Consider the following 26,566-nt stretch of genomic DNA (forward strand, 5'->3'; position numbering starts at 1 on the left):
CCCACCGTTTTGTATCTGAAAGTGCTTTCAACTGCGAGCAATTGGAATGTGCCAAGTTACAGTCTTATCTGCCCGACAGTGGGGTTTTGGGTTCCTGATTGTTGCAGTTTTTATGCCCAATCCCTATGCTTTCTCTGCCCTGGAATGATACAGAGGACATTGAACAACATGATTCTGGCTGTTGTCATTGAGCCTTCTGATTCCTGATTAACAGGAACTGCATTGGAGGAAGAAGTTGTTTATTCCCTTGGTTACTTAGGTCGGTTGAGAACATAAATTATAAATAAGGAAACTGGAACTCTGTTCATGCAGGTTGTCAAGGTTCCTTCCCCACTCTGAACTCTAGGGTACAGATGTGGGGACCTGCATGAAAACCTCCTAAGCTTACTTTTACCAGCTTAGGTTAAAACTTCCCCAAGGTACAAACTATTTTACCCTTTTCCCTTGGACTTCCACTGTCACCATCAAACGTTCGACTGGGTTTACTGGGAAAACGTTGTTTGGGAACGTATTCCCCCCAAAATCCTCACCAAAACCTTGCACCCCCCTGCCTGGGAAAGGCTTGATAAAAATCCTCACCAATTTGCATAGGTGACCACAGATCCAAACCCTTGGATCTTAAGAACAATGAAAAAAGCATTCAATTTCTTACAAGAAGAATTTTAATATAAGAAAAGGTAAAAAGAATCACCTTTGTAAAATCAGGATGGAAAATACCTTACAGGGTAATTAGATTCAAAACATAGAGAATCCCTCTAGGCAAAACCTTAAGTTACAAGAAAGACACAAAGACAAGAATATTCATTCTATTCAGCACAGTCTAATTTCTCAGCCATTTAAAGAAATCATAATCTAACGCATATCTAGCTAGATTACTTACTAAGTTCTAAGACTCCGTTCCTGTTCTGTCCCCGGCAAAAGCATCACACAGACAGACCCAGACCCTTTGTTTTTCCCTCCCTCCAGCTTTGAAAGTATCTTGTCTTCTCATTGGTCATTGTGGTCAGGTGCCAGCGAGGTTATCCTAGCTTCTTAACCCTTTACAGGTGAAAGGATTTTTCCTCTGGCCAGGAGGGATTTTAAAGGTGTTTACCCTTCCCTTTATATTTATGATGCAGGTATTTTAAAACCATTTGCAAGGACTTGTTTTAAACAGTATGTATAGTACTTGATTTTTTTGTAGCTTGTTTTTAAAGTTTAGATCCCTCTCTCTTTTCAGTATGGAATATTAATAATTTACACTTGTTTAATGTATCACATTTCACTGCAGTGGCTCAAAGCATTTCACCTCTCTTAAGCCCTGCAGACTAGGTAAGATGTCCATGTAATAGGTGGAGGAAGCTCTGAGGCGCAGAAATGTCAAGTCATTTGCCGAAGATGATTCTGCAAATCTACAGAGCCCAGGTCTGGTTTTCCTGCTGTGGGGTGAGCATCACTAATTTTCACTTCCTCAGGAGTTCCTCTTTTCCTGTGATGAGTCTAAGGGTACGTCTACACTGCAAAAAATAAATCCTGTGGCAGCGTGTCTCAGTGCCTGGGTCAACTGACTCAGGCTCACAGGGCTCGTGCGATGGGGCTATAAAACAGCAGTGTAGACATTCCTGCTCAGGCTGGAGACAGGGTTCCGAGCACCTACCGCCGTTGCTGAGTGTGAGAGCCAGGGTCCAGCCCAAGCAGGAATGTTGACGGCTATTTTTAGTGCCATAGTGCGAGCCTGAGTCAATTGACACAGGCACTGAGACTGTCTGCCATGGTGTGTGTGTGTGTGTGTGTGTGTGTGTGTGTGTGTGTGTTTTGCAGTGTAGACATACCCTAAGGCTCCCAGTTATCCTTATTCTCACTTATCTACAGTCCTACTCTCTCCCGTGTCTCAAATATTCCCAATAGCCTCAGCCAGGGGAGATGCCGACGGAGTTTTTGCACCAGGTATCAAGACATCCTTACACTTGATTGTGACCCCTCTTCCTCTTCTGGGACTGGATAGGTCACTTTCCTTGTGTTGTCTTTTGCTTTTAATGACACCTCATGTCAATATACACTTAATACAAAAGTGCATCTCAGCTGTGATTCAAAGTGCTCTTTATTTACACAGGGGAATAACACAAAATGAATGAAGTTCCCTACTCAGAAAAGGTTAAATGAATCAATTCAAATCTATGTCAGTGGGAACTGTCAGTCCCTCCCAGAAAGCTGGGTGACTGCAGAATTTCTGCAGTGGCAAATAAATCATCGCACAAGCTTTTTGCATACTCTTAAAAACGGGATGAGCGGTGACTGCGGTGCTAAGACAGTAACTCTTTAGGCTATTCCAGCTTCTTTCTGAATAGAATTTCACCTCTTAGTGGATCACATCTGGTTCCAAGCTCAAGGCTTCTGCTCTTCTGACTGCAAAAGCTTTTGTAGCTCCCAAGGCAAGGAGTTTCAGTAGCAAGACCAATCTGATTCTGCCATTTTAATGGCTTTAAAACTTTGTTTTACTCACATTGAAAGTGTCTCCTGGTATCAACTATAGCAGTTGGGGCTGTACCTAATTGTTTCATAGATGTTACGCCATAATGTTGTGATTTAGGTCCTGTCTGTGATGGGCTTTGAACCTAATGTAACCACAGTTCCATCTGTAATGGGTGCAAACACGGGTATCTGGCCAGGTTTTAACAACATGTTCAAGCTTAGGTCCATGACTGCTCTGGTTTTGACTCTTTCCTCCAGAATCCCTCCACTGGGCTTCAGCTGGCCCTGCTTCGTCTCAGTGCACTCTTTGACAATGGTTTAAAAATAGCCCCGGTGCTGCCTACACAGCCTAGAAAACCACTTTTGCTGGAGCCGTAATGAAATGGACATCAAGCCCTGTTCTCAAATATGGTATTCAAAGCCCAGTAAAGACAGGGCCTTTGAGTGCCTATTACAGCAACAAGCAAAGGAGGAGAACAAATGACTGACAGCAACCTAGGGGGGAAATAAAGCACCTGTAGGGATTTGATCCCCACCAGGTATCTAAATGCAATACATCCCTTTTGCAGCACAGTACATTAACCGCCTTCAGGGTTTCTGCCAGTTTAAAGCTGTAAACCAGTTCTAGTGCTTTCAAGCTCTCGCCCCTTGACAAATGGTGGGCCAACCCTATTCTGCTTTTCCCCCGGCCAGAGGGAACCTACTCTGTGTTTGCCTGTTCTGGGGGGAATGGAAAGAGTTATGGGAGTGCAATGAAGTGGGCCATTCTGAAGGGTTGTATATAGGACTCCAACTACAGATGCCCAGGGCTGAGCTTTCTTGTCCTGGCTGGGCGCTCAACCTGCATGGAGGCTGTGGAAGGGCTTGTACTGTTAAAAAGCAGCTTTAAACAAATTGCTTAGGTGAAAATGAGTTTGTCTGAACACCCGAACATAACGCGCCTTTGTCCTATGTTATGATAACGATTCTTCAGGTGAGACTTTTCATCTATCGATCTGGATGGCTCTGAGTTCTGTGTTTATACAGCACGTAGCAGAACGGGGTCCTGGGTCCATGAGTAGGGCTCCTAGGAGCTACAGTAATAAAATAATAAATAATAACTTCACACAGGAAGTACCTTTTATCTCCATTTTACAGGCCTTGCCTTCATTAAGAATATATGTGTTGGTGTAATTACATGGAAGTGATTATACTGGGGAAGCCAGCCTACATTAGGAGTTTGCACCAGCTTAAAGTGGGACTTGTATCACTGCAGTGTAATCCAGATTAAATTGCTAATTTAAAATGCACCAGCATAAGACCGATTTTACCGATGAAGTTACCCTGGTACATCATTTCTCTAAGTAAGAATTTGAAAATTGAGGCAAGAGAGGTTGAGTGACTTGACCAAGGCTACACTGCATGTCAGTGGCTTGACAGATACTGTGTGTTCTGTACTTCTGATTCATTTCCAGAATCCTGCAGAATGTATCCATTGCATTTGTTTAAACAATCTAAATTCTAGTGACCATTTTGGAAATGATCCTAAATATTGCTGAAGCTTTACAAATGAAACACGTTCTGAATTTGAGTAAGTCTCCACTACATGGTTCTGGACATTGATAGTGGCTGGATGGGGCAATGACTAACCGTGGAGTGATTCTTTGTTTTTAGTGAAACTCTAAATCCAACTGTTAACATCATTGCGTAATGTAGAGTTTAATTTGGGTTTTCTCTGGCAGGGTGCGGGCACTGTAAGAAAATGAAGCCAGAGTATGAGACAGCCGCAGAGATGCTGCACGGAGCCAGTGATGTAAACTAATTTCCTTTATTTTCCCCTTTTCAAATAATCCATGATAAATACCAGAAGTAATATAAATGACTTTTCCATCCCTCTCTGCCACAATTTTAGCTGTTCTCATCCTCCCACAGGGCCCTCCATGATGTGCTTCCAAAGTACAGTCTCATCGGTAATGCATGAGCCTTGCCAAAGCGTTAGCAAGAACATTCTGTCTTGAGTGAAAACAAAATTGCCAAGTGATTATATATTCTGCGGTAGGGCCTTATTTATACACAATATGATCAAACCCAAATATAATGTGGAAATGTTTATTTTCCAATTAATTAAAGGCCTCATGCTAAATGCAAATTAAGAAGACGTGAGGTTTCGTTTATGGTGTAGATGTAAAAATTTAACAGGCTTGTTTCTCCTCTTGCATACATTGATTTTACACTGGTGTCATTCCACTGTACATCAGTGTAAATAAGAGGAGAATCTCGGACCCAGTGATGATGATGATCACGGTTGTTGATTCAGCACAGTCATGGCATAGGCCGTACAGGAATGAAAGAGATGGTCATTGCAGTTCAGCCACTCAATGCCTCGGAGACAACAGTCTTGTCTCAAAGCACAGTTGGTCCTTCTTCAGTAATCTCCCTTCCATGAAGCCCATCAAGCCCTTCCAAATAAAGGAGAGTCAGTTAAGGGGGAATCTGAATGAAGAGTGGTTATTTGGCACAAGAATGTATTGGAGTTGCAGTGGAAGACCTGAGGGGAGAAGGCATGAAGATTAGAATGGGAGGAGGATGTGAAAGGGGCATTTAGGAGGTTTTATGCAGAGGGGGGAGGAGGTAGGAGGCAGTGGGGGAATAGATGTAGGATAGGATGATGCAGACACTTAAAAGTGAGATGGGGGCTTGAAGTTGATGCAGAATGTGAAAAGAAGCCAGAGGAGGGCTTCAGAGAGTGTAGTGACATGGTTAGAGTGGTTAATTTACCAGCAGCATTCGGTATCGATTGGAAGGGTGCAGGAGGAAGTATGGGAGGCCATATAGAAGAGGCAGGATTGCAGAACTGGAAGCAAGCACTGACCAAGGAATGGACAGCGAGTTAGTGGGAGGACTGGAGACAACAGGGTAGGTTTGTAGCGATGTCGTAAGGGAAAAAACAACTGCCTGCGGGTTAGGAGGAAAAGGGAGGGGAGCATCTTGGCACCATAATGACAGGTTGGGGAGGGGAGTAGGAAATTGGAATTTTCAGCAACAGCGGACAGGAGATTTCGGTGGGAGGGGTTTGGATCAGGAACTCAGTTTGCTCCATGCTGCTTCTCAGTTGGTGGGAGGGCATCCAAGATGAGATGTGGGACTGGGCAAAAGGCAGGTGGGGTGGAGAGAGGGTTCTGAGGGTGGGTAATTGAAGGGTAGAGAGTATATCAAGGTCACCCATATTTAATAATTTTATGTGGTAAAGGGAAAATCCTGCTCCCCCATGTGGCCATGCTTAGCAATAGAACCAAGACAGTCCCACTGTGCTGGATGTGGGGATGAGTTGTGCAAGTGGGCTGCGCTGGCACAGGGCAGAGCCAGGTTGCACAGGCTGGGATGAGGCAGGACCAGAGGATCTGCTGATGCATGTGTCCTCTGGTCGTCGTCCTCAGCTCTCCTGTGGCCAGGGCATATGAGGGCTGTGGATGGCCTCTAAAGCAATTGGACTGAAGTAGCTTTGTCTGAATGGCTTCACAGCCACTCAGCCTGGAAGGGAGAATTCCTCCCATTTGTCCCCCCACCGCTGACCACAATACATCTGGTAAGTGTTCAGCTAGGCACCTGAAGCTGGGTGTGTGCATTAGGCTGAACTGCAAGGTCTTATGTTACTTTGACTGTATGACCTGGTAAAATATATCCATCTCTTCACAGTGATATGTAGAGCCAGCTGTGTTTTTCAGTATACATGTAGTTTGCATTTGGAGTCTAAACCCATATGGGTGCCTCTGAATCTGTACCATCTCCTGGCTAAGAGTGAGTGTGATGCCATGGTTTGCAGTTAGCTTTCTCTGTTTCAGAGTCCTGGTGTCCTTGCAGCTGTTGATGCTACTGTCAACAAAGCTGTGGCGGAAAGATTTCACATCTCAGGGTTCCCTACACTGAAGTACTTTCAGGATGGAGAGGAGAAGTACACTCTGCCGCAACTCAGAACTAAGAAGAAGATCATTGACTGGCTGCAAAAGTAAGTTGTATGAGTTGGAGATTTCATCCAGATTTCTGGCTATTAGCCGCTGAAGATTGCTTTTGTGAAAAAGTAAATCTTAAACTGAGATTAATCTCCTACTTAAATCCCTTTCAAATAAAAAACAAATTGAAAGTACTGAAAGCCACACAAAGAGGTGTTCATTATATTTTTTTAATATACAAAATCCTTTGTTTGCTATGGGTTTTTTTTAATACGTGTCTCAGTAATTCTTTCCCAAAATTAAATATATTTAAAATATCTCCTAAGCCTCTCTCGGGGGGGAAGGGGGGGCTAACAGTGGCTCAAACAAATAAGATCAAATTTGCTGAACCCTCTTTCTGTTAGCCAGTAGTTTTCCTTGTTTAGCAGCCAAATTGTTGTATCTGTACTTTTTTCTTTCTGAAGTAATTTCTGACCATCAAAAATGGCATCTTTCTTACGAGTTGCAGTAAAACATACAGATGTAGGTTGAATGCATGTTGAGAAGAATGTAGCTCCAAGAGGGAAGAATTGTTGATGTAATTGTCTCTAATCATTGTTTTGGAAGAAAAATATAAAGAATATATTTTTTGACATACAGAGTTTCTTTTCTCAGAAACTTTGTGTTTACTCTGTTGGCTATATTGTGCCACAGAAAGAGATTTCATCTGTATTTTGTGATTATTTGCTGAAGTTGTGCTTTCACCATCTAATTGTGAAATGAGGCATCCAATCTTGACTTTTGAACGGAAGAGTTTGGTTAATAATACTTGGCATTTTTATTGTGTTGGGCATGCAAATCTCTCTAAATGTCTTGCATCAAATGATTAATTTGGTTTCACAAGACTGTTATGTGGAAAGTAAGTTTTACACTGGGATGCACTGGGGGGTAGCAAGATTGTGATTTGACCAAGTTCACATACACAGTCTGTGACCGTGAGGGAATACAGACTCCCTCTTCCTGCTGTAATCACTGGACGCTCTCCAAACCACTGCCAGATACAGTATCCAGTGGCCAGAGGTTGAGCTGGGATATATTGTCATAGCTCCTTTGAAGTCTGTAGAACTATGACAGTTTACATCAGCTGAGGATCTGGCCCTCAGGTATCCTGATTTCTTTGTTAGCATGCTACTGGGCGACTCAGTAGTGATGGAAATATGGTTGGTGTCTAGCGAATGACCTTGAATGGAATTAAAATGTAGAGTTTTCATTTGTTTTATACATCTGACTGTATTTAAAACAGTGCCATTCAAAATGACAGGAAAGTGTGGAAACTGTAATTTAATACTGCGGTGACAAATGAAGGTCTTGATAATATGCCTTCACGCTGATGATTTTATATAAGTAATCACTTATTTAAGATACAGCAGGAATGAGTCTTGAGACATTTCCATGAGGTGGTAAATAGCAAGAGCTTTCTAGGGGTACTCTCCAGGTACAGGATTGCCGTTAGCTGGACACTATATGCAGTCACAGTTGATGTATGAAATTCTCTTTATTCAAATATTGCAGTTCATTTACTCCCTACCCTCCGAAATGGGTTTGTGTTGATTATTGTATCCTGATTTCATTTTTAGAATTTTGTATTTCCCAGTCGTCTTGAAAGACTTGACAACAAGTTTACATTATGGTGATATACAGTACATTGTTTGCTTTAGCGGGTGTGGTTGATGTATGTCAATTGCCTTTTGATTCCACCTGCTGTATCCTAATGTTCTATATGCACGCCTATAAACACAGCCGTACTGGTGTGACTAGAGCAAATCAGGAAACCTTTATTTCAGCCTGACCTTTGTTTCAGAACTATAAATTCCCACAGTCATTTTGAATGGTTCTGGAGCAAAAGTCCACTCTGTGACATCTTTGCTGAAATAAAGGTTTTCCTATATTGAACCAGTCATGTTCAGAATCACATTTTTACTGATTTCTGAAAATTAACTCTTGTTTTTCCTGGCAATGGAAATGCTAAGTGCATTTTTCTACAGCACAAATAGCCATAAGGATCCTCTACCACCATTTCCTCAAAGCAATAGATGACTGAGCCATAAGGCCTCTTTGCATGCTTCTAAAAAGATCTAAGAGATCCATTGTTTTTTCTTCTCCTCTAGCCCACAAGCACCACCTCCACCTGAACCAGCTTGGGAAGAAAAGCTAACGAGTGTTATCCACCTAGATGGAGAAGACTTCAGGGAGTCTTTAAAGAAGAAGAAGCATGCCCTTGTCATGTTCTATGCCCCATGTGAGTATTTGTGTCTCTGTTTATCATATAGCTTTTGTGTCCCTTGTAGCTTCTGAAATCCTGTGCTTTGTATATACTTTTGTAAACAGTTGTTAATTTAGATATAGACCTGAAACAAACCTCCAGGTCTGAACATCCTAAGTTTGTAGTTCATATCTCATTCTGACTTAGTTGCTTGAGACCCTCCCTAATATATGCTATGAATCTGTAGGGGGGGCAGGATGGGAGAAACAGCCTACAGCTTTAATCCAGAGACTGACTGACTACTACAAGGGATCGCAAAGGAGGCAGATGAACAAACAAAGTGCATTTATTTTCCTCTGCTTCATTTTATGGCCTGCATAACAAAATGTGATTCCTTATATTATAGTGATGGATACGTTAGTATGCTCCTTAGTATGTTACTCCAGTTTATTTGCCATGGTACCTCCAGGGAAATCAATGGAGTAATGCAGGGGTGAATCAATCCCTTGGTAGTCCAAATCTAAATTCTGATGGAACCAATTCAGGAGTAATCTAAGCCCTCATTTTAATCCCTGCCTGGAACGAGAGTCCAACTTTAACAACTTCATCACCAGATTATCTCATTTACATATAAATGAGCTCCAATCAGCTCCCTTTAGAAGTCAAAGGGAGTCTTTCCATTGAGATTTGCATCAGGCCCTTTGTAAATCAGATGTGCAGGGTAGGGAGAGAAGCCAGTTTTTCTCACTATTTGAAATGACTCTTTTTCAAATATGTTCAGTGCTAGAAATGTTTCCAGCCAGCACTGGTGCTTGGCCTTCTTTCTGATTTGCATTGTGTTACTTAAATCAACAGTCATCCCTTCCATTGTCAGTATTAGTCCAGAGGTGGCTGGACGCCATTCAGCTTTTAGTCTTGGGCAGGTGTTTTGGTTTGTGTTGGGGGGAGTCCGTTATTTAATATCTATGGCCTGATTTGTTTTAAAAGGGCCCTGACCATGCTCCCACCAAATTTTGTATGCAAAATTCTGTACCATAAGATGACTGTCTCTGCAATTAATTGATAGCATTTATATATGTAATTATCTCAATCAGATTTGTTCCCACACAACTGGAGGCTGTTTTTGAGAAATCAGGCAGGAAAAAAGCTCCTTATTTTGCTTTGCTGTAAGAAAATTAAACATAAATGCATTCTGGGCTCCCATGAAGCCCTGCTGGATGTGGGACGCAGAGAGAAGGGAATTCCTGGGAGGTTGTAAAAGAAAGGAGAAAGAGATTGAATCCTTTTTCAACTCTAATTCCCACTGCCCATTGACTAAAAATTGCCCTTGTGCCAAGAATTACTGATACATGGATCCCTATTGATTAAGAATGAAATTTTATTTTAAAAGCAAATACATGTAATAGTAAAAGTAAGGGATATGCCATTGTTCTCTCCAGCTAGTTCATTTTACCCTAGCTTCCCAGTGTGAACAACATCCATGGAGGGAAGAGATCTTTTTCTTCCCCCAGGCCACACTCTGTGTGTGAGATTTGCTTATCTTTAGGTCATTTTAACAAAATTTAAATAAAAACTATTTAAAAGCATGCATTTAAAATATTTTATTCTTCATAAGTCACTAAGGGGTTGGTTTAGAGACTCATTAATATGCAACTCCAGTGGTCAAAAGCATGTGGTATTTACTGATCCTCTTACTCGTGTTGGATAGTACCTTACACCATATGTAGTCCCACTGAAGTCAACAGGGCTAAGTATGAAATAAGGTACTAATCTCATTGTGAGTAAGGGTATCGCAATCCGGCCCTACGTGCATTAATGGGTTGGCTAAACTCAGTGCTGTTTGGTGCGGCTGGATTACTCTTTAGATGTAGTTTTACAACACACCTTTGGGTGTCTATCTGTATGTGAGTCTATCTGCGTAGAGGATAGATTGGTGTTTGTTAAATATCCTCACGGGGCTTTTTATGACTTACAGTCAAGAGGGACTGAATTTCCATTACAGTTTCCCATGTTCAGGGTGTACAGTATTTCAGCAGATTTGTTTTTGCTTAATGTGTGTCTGTGTGCATGTGGTGGGGGGAGGGTACACACACACATGCAGCAAGTCTGCTTTTAGTCAGGCCTGGTAGGAAAGAACTGATGAATATTTTAAATCTGTGGTTGCAGCAAGATAATTATTAAGGAAACAGAACAGTACAAATCATCTTATACGGAGTTCGCTGCTTTTCTGCACTGACAATGTGCCTTCTGCTAAATTTGATAGATTATCTTTTGTTTACCATTTCCTCAGTCATGGGACTTCTCTGTGCTTATGCTTGCTAATTAATGTTAACGTGCTTATTTTAGTGCAGAAAGAGCACTGCTAAAATTGCCAGGCCTCGTTAGAGCAAATAATTTTCTTTCTCCATTCAGCACCGCATCCTAGGTCAGTGCAGTTCTGCAGTGTGTTACTGTATTCAGTGAGTGCCCTATGAAGGAGCTTGTCTTTTTTTAAAATTTTTTTTTGTAAGAATTGTGAACCTCTTACATGATTTAGGTTTTAGATCTAAAACAGTAGGTTGAATGTTCTGACCTTTCTAAAGCCTTCAGTACGACAAATAAACCTTTAGGCAAAGGCCACAGTCATTTCCTACCTTTTATCCTTTTCAAAATAATTGCTTGCATTTATATAGCATCTTATAACCCAAAGCACTTAATGTATCTAAGAATCCCTTCACCCCACAGAAATACAGCCACTTGTGGGGTTGGAATGTGGCTGTGTTTGAACAGCACAGTGCAGCCCTTCACAGTAGTTTAAAACAGGAGCTAAGGCATACTGAACCAAACCCAATCTACAGTGGGAATTTAGGTGGGCAGCACATAACTTTCCCCATCAAGAATTTGGCCAGGACATAGAGGCTAACACCTTTGTGCTTGCAAAAAGTACCATAGGATCTTCAGTGACTTTGAATATGTACCAAAGCCCCTTGAAGTCAAGAGAGAGACTCCCATTGACCTCAGTGGACTTTGAATCACGCTGCCTTGAGTGGTAAAGGCCTTGGTTTTACGTTTCATCCAAAAGATGGCACGTCTAGCAGTGTAATGAGTCCTAATTTATATTGGGCTATTAGTCAGTGCTGACTCCGTGGAAGAGCAGCACCCACTATATAAACAATGCTACTTGTTGAAGCTAGGTTTTCACTGGTCTTCATCTTGGTACTAAGCAGATCCAACCCAGAGCAGTATGGTTCTGTATGCTGACAAATGGGATTATGGCTGCAGACCTTTTCAGCAGCCAGTTGGCTGTACCAAAATTTGTTAGAATTAACATACCCCTACTGTTGCACAGTAAACTCTGCACAATAAAAATCAGCTGTTGATTAGCTGTCAGAGCCACAAAGGGCAAACAAATTGCAATAGAGTATCATCTCAGTTTGGAATGTTTCACTGGGTAACTCCCAGCGAATCAGACAAGAATGCATTATAAGGTTTATTACTGATGGTAGTGTTCTGGTATTTTCTTCTAGTTAGGATTTCTATTAAGGGTTTTCTTCAAGTACGAAAGAGTTTCCAAAAGGAAAGATAAACCCAACCCACATTTATTTTCTTTCCAACTGAAATATTGTTGTTTAAGAAACAAAAAGTAGCATGGAAACACATTTCTTTGTGGATTATCATGGAGGTCAAAATCTACCTCCAAAAAGACTTTTATACGAAGGAATCAACCAGATTGGGAATGGGGTTGGATTGTGATGGAATTGACTTAGTTCTTTGGGATTTTTCTTTATTGGTCAGTTTTAGTGCAAGGGTTTGGTTTTTCCCAGGCCAATTTGATTTCTCTTCTTAAAAAGAACCAGGACAAACACTTTAACAAATATGTCCTATCAGCTGAAACAAGAAGTAATAATAAGAAAAAAGGTTCACTGTTTTCTTTAGTGGCTTGTAAGGATGGTCGTTGCCAACACTATTAACTTTACAAGTGGCTTCAATTTGTAGGGCTCAACAGGGTTCACAGAATGGACATTTTTAATAGATATTTCACTGCTGAGAGCTGATTTTCAGTTTGCTTTACTAATCAGCGGAGAAACTTCAATTTAACTTGAAATGATTGTCTGCTGGTGAGGTTGATTCCTTAGTATTATTGCAGTGTAACCCACAGAGGTTATGCAAAGATGACCCAGAATAAAAACATTGTTAGGGACCACACACTTCTATGAAAGGGATTTATATAGAACTAATCGGAACTCGGCAGCCTCTATACGTATAGTTAGGACGTTAATCTCTTCTTTGGCTTTTGCTCATCTCCTAAAGTTTCCCCAAACTTGCATTGTTCTTTTTTGTGGTACGGGTGAGTTAGAATGTGAAATCTATCTCTGAAGAATTTTTTGGGTGGGGTTTGAATCTTGGTTAAAACAAAATGGGTCTTAATATTGTTGTAGGTTGGGGTTGGGAGGCATGGCATTAGGTCCTTCTCCTGGCGGAGGTAGAAACACTCTTTTCAGGCCGCAGGGTCCTTATTAAGATATACCCTGACTGAGAGGCATTGTCACTAGCTAGGCCAGGAACACCTCAGTCTGCTTATGCATAGTGGTAAGAAATCAGATGGGAACACGGCTTTGTATAGATTAGATCAGTTATTTCCTGTATTTCTGTATCCATCTCATTGATATTGTGTGGGACACTGAAGTCTGCAACAGGCACACGTTAATTTTCCCCCACAGACTTTGCTGGAAACAAAGATCAGCCTCCTGCCTTATTACCTGCACCAATTATACCCCTTCTCCCCCTCCCCCCCCAAGTCCCCAACCCCCCAAATGGAAATGTCCCAGTTTCGTCTCATCTGTACAGTCATGAATACACAGAATGACACAAGCGAGCAGGAAGTTGGTGCACAGAAGTGGAACACATTTGGGCTTCTCCAGAGGCACAAACAGGCCAGAAAGTTGCCGTAATAAGATAACTGAGGATCTCCCTTCCCCAGTTTCATTGCAGAGTAATCCTTAGCTGAATGGAGCTGGCTACACCAGATCTCTGCTATCCCTTCTTTGTCCCTCTCATGTAGGGGTGTAGTCGAGTCTGCCATGCTCTGGCGATCCCTGTCTGGTGTAACAGTCAACCAGCATAGCTTAGAGCAAGGACCAATGGAGAACTAGCCCCAGAATCGGGGTGTCATAGAATTGTTTCTTTTGTGGCATCCCCACCTCAGCTAGCTCATCACTGTAGATGTGGAGAGAGTTGATCCCCATGTGAGGGAACCACAGTGAAAAATTGTCTGAAATATTCAACTGTTGGGTGAGCTAGAACCAAACATGCATAACAAGGCAACAGTTGTGTGATAAGTTCTGTATCCCATAAGCACGTAGGAAATGCTGTTCTGGATCAGATTATCTACTCCAGTATCCTTTCTCTGACAGTGGCCAGCACCAACTTTCAGAGTAGGCATTTATGACGTCATAAATCTCTGTGGGAGACATTTCCTAACTTCCCAATAGTTAGAGGTTGGTTTATGCTGTAACTGAGACTGCTTATCTTTTGTGCAAAGGACTGGTATTTAGTTCCTCACAGACTATCCCTGCAGAGTAACTACATAAGTGGGTATATATACATAAGCCAAAATCCTTCAGAAGTCTTCATGACATAGGTATCAATTTTACACGCGCGCGCGCACACACACACACACACACACATATATATATATATATATATATATATATATATATATATATATACACACATACACAGACATTACTGGCTGCACACAGCAAAGAATCCCTTTAATGGCAAAAGCATCTCCAGTATGGTTTTACTGGCTGTTGACTGAAAGGAGAGGAGAATATCCAGGACTTAGATGTGAGCCCTCAGATAATGATGCATTAAATCTAGTAGGTTTATGCCTTCCAGAGTTGATGATTTATGTGATCTCTGCCTGTACCCAATTTCTCTCTGTATATTAGTGGGGAACTTGCTATTTACTCTCATGTCAGTCAAGTATCTGCTTATTGGTGTAAATAGTGTGGATGACAGTGCTGTCCAGAGAATCCATTAACGGTCTGTTTTTGTTAATGGGTGAATCTGTACAGTCTTCCGTGATCAAGCTGGCACAGACACTGTTACGTTCTTGGTGTCCGAGGATGATAATTAGTGCGGCGAAAACTGCTCTTAAAATCGTTTATCCATTACTCTTATTTCAGAAGTTATGAGTTAGTTTAATGGACTGAACACAGCCGAGGAAGGAATGTAAGGAAGAAGCTGGGAATACAGCTATGGCGCTAAACCTGAAGATAAATTAGTCAGGTTCACACTCATAAAGCCCTCTTGTTCTCTGAAACAGAATTCCTGCTTTAAATCTTTAATAACCTTAAAATGTTAATGTGATTTATTTATTGGTGATTTATTTATTTATTATATAATAGCTATGCTAGACGATTTAGCAGTCGTACCACGTCTGCCAGTTGCTGCAGAATATTCCTTCTCCCACCCCCAAAAGTACTACCATTACCCTGCGATATAAAGATGTGAATAGGGAAGGTTTCAGATTGCTAATGTACTACCATCCTTCTAAAGTCTCTTGACTTTGTGGGGTCAAGCTCATACTAGGTACTGCTGTAATTTCTGTTTTCGGATGATACCATAATATTACAATGGGCCTGATTTTGAGCCAGACGGTAATTTAGGAGGTATAACTTTGATGCTGCAGTTAACTGTCCCTCTATCTTTTCATCTGCAACTAGCTGCAGGCATAGGTTTAGGACTTTACCTTTTGACTGCCCAACTGTGCCTACAAGTCAAGTGATTGCATGGCAAGATCCTGTTTGCTCATGCAGTTAAATGCAGCCACAGAAGTGTGTTTGGAGTTAATTGTGCCTCCCAAATCAGAGGCCAGGTTGAGGCCCGTGTTTAAAGTACAGCTTCATGAAGCTGTGGACCCCAAAGGCTTTGTCAGATGCCAGTGGGAACTGACAAAAAATGCAGGGAAAATCCAGGTGTTCTGTGAGTTAAGCACTAGCTTTGGTCGGAGTGTCTTTTATTTCAACTCTTTTCTGTTCTAAACTAGTTCAGACATGCTCACTGTACATCTTTCCATTTTGCAGGATTACATGTGCCAAGGGTCAGAACTACTCTGGTGGTGGTGATAGTCCGCTCTTAATAAAATCACATCCTTGTCCCCTGCTGTAGGGGGAGATCCAACCGAGAAGTCCTCCGCTGCTAACCTCTTCCTCTTTCCTTGCCTCCCCCGATGCCCAAATTCCAGGGAACCTACATCTGGCTTGTGATATTTTTTTCAAAGCTCCACACGTTTCTGTTAAAGGCAGCAATTTCAAAGGATTTGGTTTTATACAGCACCTTTGCACTCTAGGTATCTCAAGCATTTGACAAAGTAACGAGATAAATACAGTACGTAGACAGTAAATGCGTAGGCAGAGCTGTAGCCATAGTTACCTAGGTGCCCTTTCAACACGCGATACGCATGCTTTTTGAACAAGTGCACTTCAAGGGTTAATGATATTCCATAGCCAGAGGTAGATTCTTTGCCAGTTTCATACCTGACAGAATTCTAACTAGCTAGGACTTCAGAAACCGACAGGTGAGGATTCCGAGAGTGCGCAATGACCATTGCAGTGCATGTTGTTCTGCCAAATGACAGCAAGCTAGGAGCTGCACTTCTACGATGAAGACTGATAATCTAGGGTGGGGAATCCAAAGGTACCTCTGGAAGTTAGGTACACAGCTGCCATTGACTGTCAGTAGTAATTGGATGCCTTAGATGTTCTTGAAAATGCCCCCCATTCGACTGGTGAAAGAGGGCTCTCTTGAAGTACTAGTAAGAATAAGAATTAATGCTTAACACTCACATAGCTCTTCCTAGACTATGCAAGAGACTAATTAATCCTACTTGCATCCCCAGAGAGTAGGGTGTAAGTTTCTCCATTGTACAGATTGGGTAGTTGAGGCAGAGAAGTAGACTTGTCTGAAGGCACACAATGAGTTGATGGCAGAGCTGGGATTATAGCACAGGAATCTCAGTTTTAGCCCACTGCCTATTCATAGATATTGTTAGGGGGCTTATTCCTTCACCCACTTACTTCCTTAGTCCTTTTCGTATGAACAGAGAGCAACAATACCTGAAGTCCATAGGTGCAAACAATTTCATAGAATCATAGAATATCAGGGTTGGAAGGGACCCCAGAAGGTCATCTAGTCCAACCCCCTGCTCAAAGCAGGACCAAGTCCCAGTTAAATCATCCTAGCCAGGGCTTTGTCAAGCCTGACCATAAAAACCTCTAAGGAAGGAGATTCTACCACCTCCCTAGGTAACGCATTCCAGTGTTTCACCACCCTCTTAGTGAAAAAGTTTTTCCTAATATCCAATCTAAACCTCCCCCATTGCAACTTGAGACCATTACTCCTCGTTCTGTCATCTGCTACCATTGAGAACAGTCTAGAGCCATCCTCTTTGAAACCCCCTTTCAGGTAGTTGAAAGCAGCTATCAAATCCCCCCTCATTCTTCTCTTCTGCAGACTAAACAATCCCAGCTCCCTCAGCCTCTCCTCATAAGTCATGTGCTCTAGACCCCTAATCATTTTGTTGCCCTTCGCTGTACTCTTTCCAATTTATCCACATCCTTCTTGTAGTGTGGGGCCCAAAACTGGACACAGTACTCCAGATGAGGCCTCACCAGTGTCGAATAGAGGGGAACGATCACGTCCCTCGATCTGCTCGCTATGCCCCTACTTATACATCCCAAAATGCCATTGGCCTTCTTGGCAACAAGGGCACACTGCTGACTCATATCCAGCTTCTCGTCCACTGTCACCCCTAGGTCCTTTTCCGCAGAACTGCTGCCGAGCCATTCGGTCCCTAGTCTGTAGCGGTGCATTGGATTCTTCCATCCTAAGTGCAGGACCCTGCACTTATCCTTATTGAACCTCATTAGATTTCTTTTGGCCCAATCTTCCAATTTGTCTAGGTCCTTCTGTATCCTATCCCTCCCCTCCAGCGTATCTACCACTCCTCCCAGTTTAGTATCATCCGCAAATTTGCTGAGAGTGCAATCCACACCATCCTCCAGATCATTTATGAAGATATTGAACAAAACGGGCCCCAGGACCGACCCCTGGGGCACTCCACTTGACACCGGCTGCCAACTAGACATGGAGCCATTGATCACTACCCGTTGAGCCCGACAATCTAGCCAGCTTTCTACCCACCTTATAGTGCATTCATCCAGCCCATACTTCCTTAACTTGCTGACAAGAATGCTGTGGGAGACCGTGTCAAAAGCTTTGCTAAAGTCAAGAAACAATACATCCACTGCTTTCCCTTCATCCACAGAACCAGTAATCTCATCATAAAAGGCGATTAGATTAGTCAGGCATGACCTTCCCTTGGTGAATCCATGCTGACTGTTCCTGATCACTTTCCTCTCCTCTAAGTGCTTCAGGATTGATTCTTTGAGGACCTGCTCCATGATTTTTCCAGGGACTGAGGTGAGGCTGACCGGCCTGTAGTTCCCAGGATCCTCCTTCTTCCCTTTTTTAAAGATGGGCACTACATTAGCCTTTTTCCAGTCATCCGGGACTTCCCCCGTTCGCCACGAGTTTTCAAAGATAATGGCCAAGGGCTCTGCAATCACAGCCGCCAATTCCCTCAGCACTCTCGGATGCAATTCGTCCGGCCCCATGGACTTGTGCACGTCCAGCTTTTCTAAATAGTCCCTAACCACCTCTATCTCTACAGAGGGCTGGCCATCTCTTCCCCATTTTGTGATGCCCAGCACAGCAGTCTGGGAGCTGACCTTGTTAGTGAAAACAGAGGCAAAAAAAGCATTGAGTACATTAGCTTTTTCCACATCCTCTGTCACTAGCTTGCCTCCCTCATTCAGTAAGGGGCCCACACTTTCTTGGCTTTCTTCTTGTTGCCAACATACCTGAAGAAACCCTTCTTGCTACTCTTGACATCTCTTGCTAGCTGCAGCTCCAGGTGCGATTTGGCCCTCCTGATATCTTTCCTACATGCCCGAGCAATATTTTTATACTCTTCCCTGGTCATATGTCCAACCTTCCACTTCTTGTAAGCTTCTTTTTTGATGTTTATTGGGGTGAACTTCCAGCAAGCATGATTCCAGTTTCCTTCCTTAGTGTCCCCCTTCCCAGCTCTGACACCACAGAGCCTTACCTGTGTCCCTGTTCCCATTCCTGCCCTTAGCTAAACGTGATTCCAATTTCCACGCCCCCATTTCCTGCTTTAGCAAAACGTGATTCCAATTTCCCCCCCCCCCATACACACACTTCCTGATTAACTGCGGACTATATAGTAAAACTTGAGTTCTGCTTCGCGATACCTTAACCAATCATTTTACTGAAATTTAACTAACCAATTCTAACATATTGTAACATGATTATTTAACTAATTATATCCCCACCACCTTAATTAGTTTACACCCAGCAAAATTAATTATACAGCAAACAGAAACAATCACAGAACCAGACAGAGATTATACAGACAAACAATAGAGAAATGGGGACTACAGTGATAGAACAACAAAGAAATTAGGATTTCACATCCCAGCTATTGATAAGTGAGATCTTGCCAGACAGGATGTTATCAAACTAAGTTTCCTTTTACATCTTCTAGGCACTTCCCTTTCTCTGGAGGCGACAGGCATTATCAGGAAGGACTGTATCCTAACAGTCCAATAGCACCTTATTTCAATATGGCTAGTTTGGAACGTGAAGATCTGACCATTTGCTTCCCAGCTTATGGCTGCCTCTGCTGCTTAGCCAAAAGCCTTAGCCTAAGAACAGGGCCTCAGACTGTCACAATGAGAGAAGGACCTTACACCGGCAGACAGTGATTTTGATTCTTTCTTTTATACCTCTAGAACTACCCAAGTGATAAGAATACACCTAAATTCTTAAGTATAGGGCTTTACAGACAGGCCTGAATATCTATATCCTAACAGATATTAAGGTCAGAAGGGACCATTATGATCATCTAGTCTGACCTCCTGCACAATGCAGGCCACAGAATCTCACCCACCCAGTCCTGCGATAAACCTCTCACCTATGTCTGAGCTATCGAAGTCCTAAAATCATGGTTTAAAGACTTCAAGGTGCAAAGAATCCTCTAGCAAGTGACCTGTGCCCCATGCTACAGAGGAAGGCGAAAAACCCCCAGGGCCTCTGCCAATCTGCCCTGAAGGAAAATTCCTTCCCGACCCCAAATATGGCGATCAGCTGAACCCTGAGCATGTGGGCAAGATTCACCAGCCAGATACCCAGGAAAGAATTCTCTTTAGTAACTCAGATCCCATCCCATCTAACATCCCAGCACAGGCCATTGAGCCTATTTACCACGAATATTTAAAGATCAATTAATTGCCAGAATCATGTTATCCCATCATACCATCTCCTCCGTAAACTTATCGAGTTTAATCTTGAAGCCAGATAGGTCTTTTGCCCCCACTGCTTCCCTTGGAAGGCTATTCCAGAACTTCACTCCTCTGATGGTTAGAAACCTTCATCTAATTTCAAGTCTAAACTTCCCGATGGCCAGTTTATATCCATTTGTTCTTGTGTCCACATTGGTACTGAGCTTAAATAATTCCTCTCCCTCTCTGGTATTTATCCCTCTGATACGTTTATAGAGAGCAATCATATCTCCCCATAACCTTCTTTTTGTAAGGCTAAACAAGCCAAGCTCCTTGGCCTATTCTTACAGACAATACTGTGGAATAGTGTCTAACCCACACTCCCACATGCTTCATGCACAATTACAGATGACTTTCTTTCACCTGTTCCTTTAAATCACCTACTAAAATGGAAGGAAAATTTCTTTTTTGCTCTTTTTAAAGTTTTGATAAAATAAGACTTCAAATATCTTAGCAAACACCAGCACATTGTGAAATTATTAATAGGTTGCTTGTCAGTGTTGAGAGCCATGAGGCAAGGCCTAATTGACCTGACACTTAAATGAAACCCCACAAACTTCTCAAATCAAAGGACAAATCCCTTCCTTTCAGATATTAATGATCATTCCTTCAAGCCACAAGTTATGCTGTGTCAGGTCGTATTATGAAAAAAGATTTGGTCCCAGATATGGTATTAAAAGGCTCTCCAGTTCTTTACCGGTGGAACAAAAACAAATTAACCTTTCAATAATATCTCCAAATGGCTTTCTTGAATTTGTCTGTGGTTTCAATAACTTGTGTGGCTGCATGAATTATATTAGTATAAGCACTAGCTGTTTTTTCAGCTCTTATGTCTGCAATTATAGTACGTGGTCTAACTTTCTTTGATTGGCCAAGGAATAGCCTTCTTTTAATTCTAGTGAATTGCTTCAGTTCTCAAAATGGAAACAGCCTTTTTTATCTTCTGCATTCTGCCAGCTCCACTGTCGGCTTTGATGGATTCTAATATGTGTCTTTCACTTGCTTGGAAGTGTGATTGTTTTAAAACCAATAATGGAAGGCAATGTCTCTTTGTCTTATTTAGAGGATGGTTATTTAGACCAGCAGACAGGGAGTCAGGACTTCTGGGTTTCAATCTCATCTGTGCAACTAGGCTTGATTCTGCAAAGTGCTGGGTGCTCTCAGCTCACACTGACTTCAGTCAGAGTTGAGTGCACTCAGCACCTCAGATGTGCTCCGTACCTAATAGAACCAACAGAACCACGAGGAAGTTATGTAACCTCTTTTTGACATAGTTTAATGTTTAATCATATGAAAGGGATAGTAATGCCTATCTCTCTGTGGCAATTTGAAGCTTAATTAAGTGAATGTTGGTTACAGCTGTTGAGATCCTGGGATGCAAGCTGCTAAAGGATTGAAGTTTTTTTTTCTATTGTGCAGAGACAAAAGCTCAGGCAGTGTAAATGCCATTATGTCCTAAGCCAGGTGTGACAGTGCTGGTTTAAGTTTACGTAATAAATTTTATCCTGAAGTGGGTTACAACCTTAAACGTTAATTTTGTGTGTGTAATCGGTCTGGTAAAATAGTGGATGTATAACAAATACATATCATAAATATATTACTTGATTACCCACCATACTCCTTACTCGTGTGTGAATATATGCGTGTATCTATATATAAATTTATGTATAATGATCCAGACAGAGATCTGTAATGGTATAATAAGGTAAAATTGTCAGAAGTGCTAACCACCTGGTCTAGACACTGATTTTGTACTGATATAACTATTTTGATTTGGGATGTGACCAAAATAATTGTACTGGTGCAATTCCTACTGTGGGTGCAGTATAGCTCATTCCCCTTCTCATATGGGAACTCTGATATGGGTGAAAGTGTGTCCGCACTAGGGGAGTTATGTTGTCTAACTATATCAGTAGAGTTAAAACCGCACAGCTTTTGTATGTAGGCAAGGCCTAAAGTGACTTAGTAGCATTTTCGAAAGAGACTTAGGTATTTGGAAGTCGTAAGTCTTTTTTGAAAATGGGACTTAGGAGCCTGTCAATGGGATTTTGGCTCTTAAGTGCCTAAATCCCTTCTGAAAATGAGATTTAGGCTCTTTAATCAGTGAATTACCATTTTCCTTGTAATTTTAAAATCTGTCTTTTAATGAGGGCATAGCCTGCTTTTATACCAAACCCAGTTTTTCAGCGATCACTGTCCCCCCAACCTATATAAAGAGCTGTGTATTGCACAGACCTAAATCCGTTCGTTACATCACCCCTTAGAGATGCCAAGACAAGATACTCTAAAATGTAGTCATTTATACTGTGGATAAATTCAGTCTGCATTAACGAAACCAGGCCAGAAAAGCAAAATTTCCTCACCTCTGCTCCCACAAAACCCCAGTCTCTACAGTGCCTAAGTGCCTTAAACACTTTTGAAAATTAGAGTTCGGCTACTGAATCAGTGAGACATTGCAAGGCTGAGCACAGCAGTATCTTAATACTTGTTAAAATTTGAGCCTCAGGCATTTTTGAAAATGTAACGCATATATAGTATAAGCTCAGTATTGTGAATGCTCTTTGTCGGTCACTGTCTATTGCACACACTGTTCTTTAGACACATGGATAATAACTATCTGGTCCTGATAATTTTCTACATTCGAATTTCTAGACTTTCTCCTTCAAGGCTTTGATGTCTGTTAAGGAGACAGACAATGTTCTTGTTTAAAAAAAAAAAAATCCTTAAAATGAGACTATCCCTATCATAAAGTAAAGATGGAGGCAAGAAATTCATTTCACTTCTTCACTGCTTGAACATCCTATCCCATCTCCCTTTGGTAGTGTGGAAGGCCTACAGTTGCACATGCTGTCTTCTGTTTGTGATGTAGCAGAATGATTACTTACAATCATTTGGTTGATTTTTTTTTTATCCATTTGTTCTTAATATGTGCTTTGTATTTTTCTCCAAGTCACAGTTTACCTGGCACCGCTTTTTATTTTGCTTTTATTTTCTTCAATCTGTTCACTGTTACGGCAAAATTTTCACTTGCAAAAGGGCATTTGTCAGCCTTAGTAAACTCACATACATCCAGGGTGCAGTCCAGACCAGTGAGGGGTTTTGTCACCCCTGCCCTGTAACTTTGGGTGCCTCACAATGCTTTGTTGCTGTAGCTCCGACCTGAGCCTCTCACAAACAGCATGCAGGTTGTATCCTGGGTGTCTCTGTATAGCCACAGCCTTGATCCAGCAACTCTGACCCCAGCAGCCTGTCAGCAACATCAGCCACTCTGTCTTTCACCAGCCTTGGTTACCACTTGCAGGGTGACACATGCCCAGTCCTGGATTTTCCCCAAAAATGTGTGTTCCAGCCCTCTCCTGGACAGTCCAGAAATATTAGGTCTGTTTGTTTTTGCCCCCCTTCCTTGCCAAAGAATGACTACTTGAAAGATGATGGCCTATCAGCTTTCATGACACCTGGCTAGAGGCATCAGCTTGTCCTTTGCCTCTGAAAAACTGATTTTCACACTCCCCAGACTTGTCTGGCAAACACACCTCAGCCATGATTTCAGCTTATGATCATAACTTTACTTATAATGTTGGTACATAAACCTCACCATAATATTACTGACCTGCAAGTCATTAGTTTTCAAATGATACCTCACCAGACATATTTTGTACAGAGATTATTACAACAGTGTGTAGGGTGGAAATACAGGGGTGCATTCGGTCACGCATCCCCACGTAACATTTAGCTTCGCCTATTTTTTATTTTTTTTTTGCTCTTAGGTATATAAACCATCTGTGCCTTTAACATGATGCTCTTAAACAGCCCCAGCCCAGCTCAGTAGTTCCTAAGTTTGTCCTTCAGCCTGCTGTTAACCATTTTCCTTGTAATTTTAAAATCTGTCTTTTAATGAGGGCATAGCCTGCTTTTATACCAAACCCAGTTTTTCAGCGATCACTGTCCCCCCAACCTATATAAAGAGCTGTGTATTGCACAGACCTAAATCCGTTCATTACATCACCCCTTAGAGATGCCAAGACAAGATACTCTAACATATAGTCATTTATACTGTGGATAAATTCAGTCTGCATTAAAGAAACCAGGCCAGAAAAGCAAAATTTCCTCACCTCTGCTCCCACAAAACCCCAGTCTCTCCCCAAATGCCTGTCCAAATAGATGAGCTTTGCCATGTGCCCCAAAAGTCAACAAATTCAAGCTATTTCAGCATGCAGGTGGTGGAGTCAATTCCAAAGTTGATGGACCCTCCTCAAGAACCTCCTCTGGATAGTTGCAGTTCACTATGTTACTTGTTATATTGGCAGATCTGGCAACTTCTTGTGTCCTGTGGCTGTGCCCACTCTGGAATGCTCTGTGGCAGTAGTTGTCAGTCTGTGGACCTCTAGTAACTAGTGGGGCCCTTCCAGGTGGTTTACAGATCTGCTTCCATCAGAGAGTTAAAAAACATATGATTCAAACGGGCAATGCTGCTATGCTAGGAGGTTTCAATGGTTCTAACATGGCAGCCCACAGCCACCATTTTGGCGAGCACACCAGGGATTAAACCGGGGATCTTCAGAACTAAAAGCATGAGCTGCTGTAGCTTGAGCTAAAGAGCGCAAGCTTCCTGGCTGGGGCTGTAACACACTTGAATCCTCTGCAGATCAGATGTAGATGGGGATGTATATCATATGTCATTGTACTTTAAACAGGGCTCTCTTTTGTTCCTGCCAGAGAGTTCAAAGCTTTTTTGGGGTTTCTGCATAGGGAATGAATTTTGGTCAAGGTTTTTAAAAGCAATTCAAGGATTTTGTTTGCCTCCATTTTAGGATGCCAACTTTGGGAACCCTTTACAAAGGGCTTGATTTCCACAGGTCAGGATGCTTGGCATGTTCTGAAAACTGGGTCCCTTTAAGGTATATCAAGCTGGGCACCCAAAATTACAAATCTCTTCTGAAAATCTTGTCTGAACTGTGTTTAAAGCTGTCCTTCGATAAACTCAACCACCATGTAAATTCAGCCAGGATCAAATTTGCCAGCAACACTAAAAGTGGAGAGAGAACCTTTGGGAAACCAAAATCAAACGGCAGTAATCTTGAAAGATTAGAACAGTAGTAGGAAACTAGGGGAGATTCAGTAAAATTTCCTGGTGGGGGAAATTAATGCAATTGTATTAATAAATACATCTGTGCTCTTTAAGTGAGTTTATTTTCATGTTGTGACCCTCATACATTCCAAGGGTGTAACCAAAACTTTGCTGCCGTGAGGATGTAGGATTGGGATTAAGCAGCTGGGAGAGATGAGCCGTGACAGAATCTATTTTGAGAAATGTTACATGCTAGGAACAGAATCAACAAGAGCCTCTATTTCATTCTTTTATGTGTAATGTTACCCAAGTACTTTTGGTGACTTATTCTATCTGTGCCAACGAACTGGTAATACCCCTTTCATTTTTCTTAAATGATTCATTTATATCTTTAACTTAAATTATCTAAACCTCCTCTTCATAGAATGTGAGGTCTTTTCTATCTCTTACTACTTTGTTAGGTTATCTAGTCCATCATCATCCCAGGACACCTATCCCATCTAGCCAGGAATCCTATTGAACAATAAGTGTAGAGTGGTCACAACTCCCGACATCTGTTTGTGATGCTCCTGGGGGTCACCACCCCCAGTTGAGAATCATTGATCTAGTTTATCCCCTGGTGACCTCTGCAGTTAATTCCCTGCAATACATTTTGGAGTGATTTGTCCATTCAGATTTTAAATGCCGTAAGCTGTAAGTCATCTAAGGGAATCATTCCAGCTTGCCCATTTCTGGGTTTTAGCCTTATTGTTGGTATTTACTTCTGCCAGTGTGGGGTATTCCTATTTCAAAATGAAACACTGCTGTTTTGACCATGTTGAGCTTGCCATGGGAAACTGAACTCTTCTTAACAAATGCCTTCGTCTTAGCACTTCATTGCAACCAAAGCTGCCTACAGAGGTTGTCGTGCAGCCTTAAAGGGCACCTCAGCCTCTGCTGATTTTCCCCAAACTCTTTAGTGTAAATAACCCTCCTCTGTCATTTTAAAGCCTGTTATTTTCAAGCAAACTGAATAAGGTGGAACCCATCTCCCCTGGTATAGGTCTTCCGTTTCAAAAATGTTCCTGCCATGCCGCCATCCCCATCCAGCTTGATACTACAACTGAGATTTTCAAAGATACTGTAGGTGTTTTGAATCCCATTTCCCATTGCAATTAAAATCTATCTTTTCAAGATTGCTGCCCTATAAATACTTAAGAAAGATGTATAGAACCTTTCCACTCTTGACATCTCATCGACACCTTAAGTTGCCTCAAGTTTAATCTCTTTCCATTCCAGCCCATCTGGAAGATCTCTTCTGAGCAGCCTGTGTACTTTCATATCTTAATCCACAGTAATTGTACATTTGTTCTTTTTACATTCAAGTAAATGTTCACGACAGCGTGAACGCTTAAAATAAAAGTGTGATGGGAAGTGTGAAAAAGGAGTGGTGGGAATGAGTTTTCCTTCTGTCAAAAGAAAGATG

The 26,566-nt window shown here is 41.9% G+C and overlaps 1 protein-coding gene across 1 annotated transcript in view; it reads left to right on the forward strand.

Moving 5' to 3' along the window:
* The window catches only part of PDIA5 (protein disulfide isomerase family A member 5), a 126,896-nt gene that overhangs the window by 82,364 nt on the left and 17,966 nt on the right, over nt 1-26,566 (forward strand). The window contains exons 12-14 of the mRNA XM_038422140.2: nt 4,173-4,243; nt 6,273-6,436; nt 8,528-8,658. Coding sequence (XP_038278068.1) covers nt 4,173-4,243; nt 6,273-6,436; nt 8,528-8,658 — 366 coding nt within the window. The remainder of the gene's footprint in view (nt 1-4,172; nt 4,244-6,272; nt 6,437-8,527; nt 8,659-26,566) is intronic.

The sequence above is a fragment of the Dermochelys coriacea genome, chromosome 11 (genome assembly GCF_009764565.3).
Source record: "Dermochelys coriacea isolate rDerCor1 chromosome 11, rDerCor1.pri.v4, whole genome shotgun sequence".
NCBI lineage: Eukaryota > Metazoa > Chordata > Testudines > Dermochelyidae > Dermochelys > Dermochelys coriacea.